Below are 9,133 nucleotides of genomic sequence, written 5' to 3' on the forward strand. Positions count from 1 at the left end.
AATATCTTTAGAAAGTAATGATCATTGGAGTCTTGAAAATGAATTTTCCAACACAAATCCTCCATTACAATTCAGATTAGAATCCCCTCTAATTGGGAAGAAATTTGAGATTTTCTAATTGTTAATCGTGACCTTTTATTTTAAATCCAATGGTCTATAAAATCATTTAAACCTCGAAAAAACAAAAGCCAACATTTAGTGCCTCGGTGATACAAAAGCAGTTGGCATTTTATACACCATTGAATTTAAAATGAAGAGCCACGATTAACAATTAGAGAATCTTCAATTACTCCCCAATTGAAAGGGATCTCAATTCTTACAATTCTACCATGTCCCTTCGCATTATCGATTTTTCAAAGTGGTGATCATGAGACGTGGAATTAATGGCTTTTACACCACTAAAGAAGCCATCCACTATGATAAAAAATAAAAAAACAAAAAACAAATCCTTAACTTCATGATTGCCACCACAATTGTTGTTATGAAAATCCTTAATTATCATTCATGGCATACACTTATATGAACAAAGAAGGGGATCCGGATCCTCTCGAGTCCATTATGGACTGGAGGGTATCCAGTTCATAGCTGAGATTTCTTTAAAGAAATTCCAGTGCCACAAATGTGTCACGTGTCCTTTTAATAAAAAAAATTAATTAATATTTAAAAAATAAATAAAAACTAAAAAAAAAGAAAAAAGAAAAAAGAGTAGCCAGCCACCACCGCTGCCCTAGGGGTGGCTTCGACCACCCCAGACCAGCTGGTCTGGAGTGAATGATAAAAAAAAAAATAATTTGTCTTCAAAACAGAAAGCAAAACACATAAAACATATGTGCCCAAGCGAATGGGGATTATAGAATTTAACTCTAGTTAATATATATTAACAAGATTAAGAGGAATCTTAAATATCACAAGACTCCATATTGTACTTAATCCTAGACCTCTAATAATATAAGAAATGACTGGAATATCACTTAATAATATCATTTTCTAATAATAATAATAATAAAAAAGAAATATTTATTTTTTGGGTTTGGAGTAAGAATAAATTCGGATCTATTTGACTGGGGTTGGGTGCTTCTACCTTTCCCTCAAGTTTTGGCTCCCAAAACCTTATAAAAAACCCAAAACTAGGAAACACTAGGCTTAGAAATCAATAGTGAAGCAATTTCCTCTTTTCACCATGATACACTAAAGCTTCGCAATGGCATATATAGGCAATTTGGATCTTGCAGGAAGCTTTAAATCCACCCACTCTTTATCATCCACCATAGAGAAGTACGAGTTCACCATATCATCGCTAATAAGCTCCAATTTAGAGGGCTCCCACTGAATGAAAAACCATAAATAAGGAAACCAAGGATGGAAATAACCAAATAAGCCTATAGAAATCTATATTTATAAAACTTATTGAGAATGGATAATCTAAATAAAAATCATTTTTATTTATACCTCCAAACTTTAAAAATGACATCAAGTTCCCCCATTCTACCATTGCGTGTCAAATTAAACATTTTTGCGTTTTTATTTCCCAAAAAGGGTGGCCATTTTCAAATTAGCCCCCTAATTACTTTTTTCAAGTGGTTATTTTTGATAATTGTGAGGGTATTTTAGGGAGAAAAACACAAAAGCGTCTCATTTGGCATGCGGTGGTAGTATCGGACGCCTGATGTCACACTTTTTAAAGTTTGGAAACATAAATAAAAATGTAGTAGTAGCTCAAAGGGCTAAAGTATATTTTCCTCAAAATATAAAGATATAGAAACAAAATGTCGGTCTACCTTTGGGTTCTTATCCTTATCCAACAGTAAAGCTCTACAGCCCTACATTAAAACGTGAGGTTTTAAAATCATCCACAAAAAGAAGAAATTAGGAGAAGAAAAATATTTGAGTAAGCTGAAAACCTCCATGAAATCCTTGCTGACTTTTCCTCGCAAGACATGACAAACCATTCTATACTCAGAAACAAGGCATTGACCAACACCTTGGAGCCTTCCTTGTCTGATCTGTTTGCAAGAAGAGAACCAACATTTAATGGGAAAAATATTCAGCAGATTTAGACAACTTCTTCATCAGATGATTGCTGTAATTTGTCTTTATTTATAAAAAATATTAGGGGAACTCAATTTCTTTTATAGTGGTAACCACACAACAAAGCAGTCTTTAGCACTTAAAAGCACTGAATGAAATGGCATTACTAAGGCTTTCTGTTTCCTTACTGCTCTCAGAGAAATTTTTAGGCTCATTGGAGATGCTTGCTTCAGTGACTGAATTGCTGCAGAGATCCAATCATCCTTTGTATTATTCAAGGCCTCTCTCTCCTACAATAGCAAGCATAAGAACATAGTCAGGTAAGTGGTTAAAATTTTATCTTTGCACACTGCAAACACCCAAAGTAAAAGACTAGTACTCAAAGCAAAAGCAAACTTTCCGTAAGACAACTAGCAAAGAGGATATCAAATTCAGTTCCTGAACGTGGAAACAATCCAATATCAATAACTTACAAGGGCAGATAAAATTTCTTCAACTGTTCTTCGAGAGAAGCACCTATCAATGACATCCAATCTGTAACCATATAGCCACAGAAATGAGGATCTTTTTTTTTGGATGAATAGAAATGAGGATCTTGAGCTTATCAAGAAAAAAAAATAGAAGTTCGACGATCATGGATGGTGGCAAGATAGGCAGCTTAACAAAAAGAGAAATGCTATATAATGAACAAGTATTTCCATTTCATCCATCAAAGTTGATGTGGAGTGATCCTCCAACCAAAAAACCTATTTCCACCCACCATTCGGTTGGGGGACCACGCCACATCAGCTTTGATGGATGGAATGTGGATACTTGTCCAGTATATAGCATTTATCTAACAAAAATGGTTTCAATGAACCTTTCCACCATATGATATTTGAAATGTAGTTCCTTTATATATATGTATGTGACATCGCTGTATGCTAAGATGATACAAACAACCTATCGATATAGCTTTTTTCATATGAGGCATAACAAAATAGATATCTAAGACCTGAGGTTGTCATTTTATTATAATTATTATGTCTTTTTTCAAGTAACAAAAAGTATTTGGATTGAGATTATTAAATTGTATTTTATTTCAGAGACATGCATGCAAAACAGGCAAAAAAATAAATACACATTAAAAAAAAAAAAATTAATACAAGCCCCACAATTAAAGCATAACATGGATAAATAAATTGCATTATTGCATTCAACCTAATTTACATGGGTGGGCCATCATTAGAAAGAAAAGGGTGGGTGAAGAGAAGGGGGAGGTGGGGGCACTACTACCTAGGCATTTTCCATTGACAATTTTAGTCTTGTGACAATACAGAGTTCACTTAGAGCAGTTAACTTCATGATTGACTAAAGTGCCACCACAATTGTTAAAAATCCTTGGCATACATGGAATACAGTTATATGAACGAGCTATAGAGGCCATTTAATTAGAACTAAAACAAATAATATTAATTTGAACACAGAAATTACCTGTGATATGCACTTTGCTCTTTCAAATAAGGTTTCTGTGAGTATTTATCAATAATTGCAGAAATAATGGCCGGATCACTAGAATCTATCTTGTGCAGTGCTTCTTCCAACAAAGACAATCTCTGTCCAATAACTAAAAACACATAAGAAGGCATTCAAATTGCATAAATATCCTGATTAAAGGATAAAGGCTTTAATAGAAACACTACAATCAAAAAAAGAAAGGAAAAGGAAAAACTTAAACAGGAAACTTAGTCCAGAGAAAAACTACAATCAATCATAATGTGCATGCAAAGTCTCTACATGCCAGCAAAACCATGCCAATGCATGTTACTGTTTCCAACTAACACTACTCCTCAACCAAGCAAGGTGATGTTTTTTCTTCATTAGAACTTTGTGCACTATATATCTAAAATCCAATAATTAAAAGTAGGATGAAATACTACCGCTGAGGGGACAAAGTGAGTTGCAAGACCACATGCAAGCATTTCAGCACCATCCAACCTAGTGCCCGTAAGACCAGCATATTCTCCTGCCAAAGGTTTAGTAATATAATGAATATTCAAGCACAAATGAGATCAAAATCTATAACTTCATGACAGTAGCTACAAAAATCAAAACAAAATGAAACCTTCATGTAAACCAAATATAACCTTACATGCAAATGAAGAAGGGGAAGGGGAGGGGGGGAGCGAGAGAAAACACTGGAGTTCATTCGAATTGCAAGTCAAATCACCTATTATTCTGATGATAATTATGAAACTTTGAGTTTTCTAGAAGATTATTTGCATGGTAGACAGAACCAGTACCCATGATGGTCTGTTCACCAATGCTCATTCTAAGATTTTATTTATTCAAAATATTAGTTACCAGTTTCTTTGTTTCTTCAACTTTTAGTGAGATGTAACCACCCATTTTGAGTACTTGATCCCAATTTTGTCTTTTGTTTTATTTCTCTCTCTCTCACTCTCTCTCTCTCTCTCTCTCTCTCTCTTTTGTGCTAGGAATTTATAAGTGGATCCCTATAACCAAATACTTTAATCCCCAATGAAACTCCCAAGCTGCAGATAAGCTGACTAAAATCGTACGAACGACTAATGAAATTAAATTTCACCTCCCTTTTTAAAGAATAAAGAGAGTAGATTGATCAAGAATGTAAATGGCATTACCAAAGAATCCAGGGAGTCTTGACAAGAAATAAGAGGCACCTACATCTGGGAAGAGTCCCAAAGCTGTTTCCGGCATTGCAAAGACCTGCAACAAGTACAGTATTAGAATACATGTTAACCAAGAAAGCTAGAGCTAGTAAATCTAAAATAATACTCCTCAGAAAAATAGAAAAAGGAGAGAACAGTTCAAATCTTTTTTTTTTTTTTTTTTTTAATATGTAGAAACAACTCATGTACCAAAACGGGATTGAACTTGTGATCTCACCCTCCACTATCAATTGTTTGTAGTGAGAGAAGATGCCACTTGGTCCAAAGACCCTGGCAAAATAAATCAATTCTTGGACTTCTAAATTTGGAGATATTCAGAGAAATCAAGAACTCTTTACCATTTTCGTAGATTAAATGAACCCAACTCATTTCTACATGATCTTTCACTTATATTTATTCCCATAGAGAATGTTAAAATGGGAAACAGACAGTTCAGATGGCACCCCATTCCCCCATAAGACAATATTAGAGCAGAACACAATGAGCTTTGAAGATTGTGAGAGATCAATGGAACAACTTAAATCCGTTGTTATGCTCAAATCCCTTTATGCATGGATGGCGATGTCTAGTAGTCCTCATTTTTCTAGTATCATGGAATTTTTGGAATTTTGTTCTTTTTTTTCTCCATTGTAGGGGATTTATCATGTATGCTCCCTCCGTAGACTTGCACCCCTTTGCGCTTTTTAATGAAATTGATTTACTTATCAAAAAAACATTCACCTCCACAAGGTGAAGTAAAACTCTATATAACTTTAAACTAGAGATAAAGAGACAAATACCGAGTTCTCTGTTGCAACCCGGAATCTACCATGTATTGAAGCGCCAGCCCCACCTCCCATGACAATCCCATTAAGAATTGAAACCTTCAACAATTTTTCATGGTAATGTGTAAGAAAGAATATATACATGCGGAAGATAGATGCAAAAACTAACTCAACCAAAAATGCTACTAGTCTAAAAAAACTGGGTCACCTGGGTTTTACGATATGTTGCCATAATGTAATTTAAGATGTACTCCTTGCAAAAAAAATGTGCGCCTAAGCTCCAGTTACCTAATACATACAAATATGAAAGAACAGTATTATATGCTTTGCATTCATTTCCTTTACGTCTTACAAAATAAATTATTGACACATAAATCGAGCATATTCAAAAGAAGAGATGATTGAAGGACACCACAGAACCAGAAAAGGGAAAAGAACATTCCAAGGAAATTCAAGCTAGAATCTAGAAGAAGAAGAAAAAGAAGAAGAAGAAGATGCTTCCATATCAGCTGAGATTGAACCTTGTTTGTAGGCCATCAATATTCTAAATGTTAAGGATCAGAGTGGTCCATTAAGCAATAAAAAGAACATATACCTTCATTAATATCACGAACAACAGCTGCAACATCCCCACCAGCACAAAATGCTCTTCCCTTTCCCTACAAAAACAGGACAACAGATTATGCCATAAAGATTGCATTCTCAGTGAAGCCGAGACAAAAGGTTGCACGTACAATTTTTAACTTATGAAAAGAATCAGTTAAACAAAGTAAAAGACCTATCTTACATGAATGGATGAGAAACTTTCTTAAAACTCCTGCAATTCTGCAGATGAACAACATTTCCAAGCTATATAAAGGAAACAAACTAAATTGGATGACTATTAGGTTCTTCAAGTCTTGCAAGTTAACAACCTTAAGAAGGTTGCTTTTTCAAACAAGTTGTGAACATAACTAAAGGAGTCAAATCAATTTTCTTTAACAAAAATCAAATCAAATAAAATTATTTCTGCACTCACTACAATGCTGGGCTTGTATTTCGAACCAACAGCAACAACTAGGGGTTAACTTCACAACACAAGCCTTAAAAGAGTTGGTAGAAATACATACCAAAAACAACCATCACAATAATGCACTAGGAGAATATTAGTATTTAGTGTAATCAAACAAAATAGCTCCCTTAAAAGAAAATATGAAAAAATGATACATTATAAATGAATAAAACATAATCTCCATAAAAATGATATCCGTTACTTAGATTTTTAAATTCACATCCTCCAAGATGCAACTGAATTTCTTTCTGGTTTATTTACAATACAATTTGAAGATAAGACTTGGTGACTGTATCATAAAAGAAGAGTACCTTGACAATTACCAACTTGACATTAGAATTCTCCTCATAGGCAACAAAAAGCTCCAATAGCTGAGAAATCTATAATTAAAAAGAAAAAGATAGAACTATTAAACTCTAGTTCTAGATTTCATGTTATAGCAAATTGGTTACTTTATTTACACCATCACATTCATGCACATGTATTGTTGCATTTGAAACAGGTATATATAGCAATATCTCTTCTTTTTTTTCTTTTTTTTTTTTTTGAAATGATATATAGCAATATCTTACACAAACCAGATATATCACCAGTAACAGGAATGAGAAAAACCACATAAGAGGAACAAAAAGGGCAAAAACTCCCAGGTTCAATCGTTGGTGGACATAAAAGACAAGAGAAGGACATACAGATTTAAAAATAATTTTTTTTCAGAAAAAAAAAAAAAAGAAAAGTAGCAGAAGAAGGTTTATCCACCAAAAGGGACTAGAAATTGCAAATCATTGATATTCGAGAAATAGTATTCAAAGGATAAGTGAATCCAATTTTAAACCAAGGCAACAGCAAAATAGATTGCAGATAGATATACTCATCAAAGAGTCAAAATTATTAACTCAAAGTATTGGATAGAAGCTTGGATAGATATCCTATAATGCATGCTTCCCGACATGTTGACTGAACCTGATAAACCCAACCACGTTTATAGAGTTGGCTGGCAACTTCAGAACAATGTGCTGAGATAAATGTCAAATTACTGGCTCCTTTCAAACTGCTCTTCGAAACTAATGAAAAAACTGGACTAGGGAATGAATAACTCTTAGCCAAGTAAATACTAGACAATTACTTCTGAACCAACCAGAAAGCTGAGCTTGTAGATAATAAGAACAACTACGGTTGGTAACCTAAGGTTGGTTCACGAGACAATCCTCAAAGGAATTGGTAGAAAGTACTCACTAAACAGAACAATCTCTATTGCATTATTATTATTTTTTTCCTGAAGAAAAATAAGAGCACAAAGTATTGCCACTCAACCAATATATGTTTGCGTGATCATTTACAAGAAATTTTCCTGAAAAGAAATGATAACTGATGTTCTTAGAATAAACCACGCTCCAAGTTTCTTTGATTTTTTTTCTTTTTTTATTCATACAGTTGCTATGAGCAGAGTATGTCTCCACCAGTTATATTGATAAGAAGGAGACATAAAAGCCTCAAGGAACAAATTAGGCATTTAAAATGCTGTAAGCCACAAAAAAAAAAAAAAAAAAAAAAAAAAATCTTTAATTAAAAAGCATAAGATTTTTGATACAATAGATGCTTCAAGGAACAAATTAGGCATTCTAAATCTCTAATGCAAAGGATAATTCAAGAAAAACACAAAGTATCCAATAGTTTATATGCCATACCATTTGAAATGAAAGGGCATTCAATTGTCTAGGCCTATTCAACGTCAATATTTTTGCATACGATTTCTCTTCAACCAAAACCTGAAACATGCAATGTTAATCATGATAAATATGATAGGAGGTTAGTGCAAAATTCAGAACTAATTTAACAATATCACGTAGTTTCCAAATAGTTTTAATTCATGCTGTTAATCCGCTAATCAGAGTGAAATATCTTGATTTAAAAACGGAGTTTCCTCCAGTGATTGCAAAAGAAATTAACTGAACGCTAACGCTCTGTTTGGTTTTCCAGAAAGAGTGAGAAAGTAGAATAAACAAATTAATCGCTCTACTAAATGTTGAAGATCATAATCTTGCTTCGAACATAATAATTGATAGCTAATCCTGTCATAAGCCAGCCAAACTGATGAAAAATCAAACCAAGCACGAAAATGAATTGAATTCTAGAACGTAGCGTGAGATTGAAAAGTGAAAAGCTTGAAAATCGAAGAACTGGACGGACCTGATCCTCCTCGGGTTTGGTAGAATTGAGCGGAGCCATGGTTCTCTGCTTGTGAAGCTCTCTGCGTGTAAAACGACCTGCTGGTTCTTGATAAGCGTGGTGACTTTCACGATTGGGATCAAAATTCGCGCTAGCGTATGGGATTTATTAAGTCGAAAAATGTCGCCCCAGAAAGGCTTAAAGCCGAAAGGGATCAAAACTTTTTTCACTTATAACGGCGACCACAAGTCGCTACAATAAAGCCATTAGTAAAAGAGACTAAATTTGAAACTGGTTACGGTTAACTGCTAACTGCCCTTACAATTACGGTTGCGGCTATTAGAAAAGCAACTGCAATCGTTATACTAGTTAGTGATTAACCGCCACCGACAGTTATGCAATTATTGAATGCCAGTGATTAACCGGTAACCACT

At 34.1% G+C, this 9,133-nt stretch overlaps 1 protein-coding gene across 1 annotated transcript; it reads right to left on the bottom strand.

Annotated features, from left to right (window-relative positions):
• Positions 1–856: 856 nt before the first annotated feature.
• LOC132167013 (3-hydroxyisobutyryl-CoA hydrolase 1) lies at positions 857–8,830 on the bottom strand. Its single transcript, XM_059577906.2, has 14 exons — positions 8,721–8,830; positions 8,219–8,299; positions 6,845–6,913; positions 6,078–6,141; positions 5,691–5,770; positions 5,498–5,581; positions 4,671–4,755; positions 3,948–4,033; positions 3,502–3,623; positions 2,502–2,562; positions 2,217–2,318; positions 1,902–2,003; positions 1,779–1,820; positions 857–1,326 (listed from the first exon to the last, which is right to left on the bottom strand). The coding sequence occupies exons 1-14, from the start codon at positions 8,757–8,759 to the stop codon at positions 1,189–1,191; spliced, it is 1,155 nt and encodes a 384-aa protein (XP_059433889.2). The 5' UTR covers positions 8,760–8,830; the 3' UTR covers positions 857–1,188.
• Between the last annotated feature and the right edge of the window lie 303 nt (positions 8,831–9,133).

The sequence above is a fragment of the Corylus avellana genome, chromosome 2 (genome assembly GCF_965113065.1).
Source record: "Corylus avellana chromosome 2, dhCorAvel1.hap1.2, whole genome shotgun sequence".
Taxonomy (NCBI): domain Eukaryota; kingdom Viridiplantae; phylum Streptophyta; class Magnoliopsida; order Fagales; family Betulaceae; genus Corylus; species Corylus avellana.

Bases quoted from the DNA above. Each gene is read 5' to 3' on its own strand.
- LOC132167013 (XM_059577906.2), bottom strand. From the start codon at position 8,759: ATGGCTCCGCTCAATTCTACCAAACCCGAGGAGGATCAG. The intron at 4,034-4,670 runs GTAATGCCATTT...AACCTTTGGCAG, and splicing joins AAGACTCCCTGGATTCTTTG to GAGAATATGCTGGTCTTACG. The intron at 2,319-2,501 runs GTAAGTTATTGA...TTGCTATTGTAG, and splicing joins AAGAAATTTTATCTGCCCTT to GAGAGAGAGGCCTTGAATAA.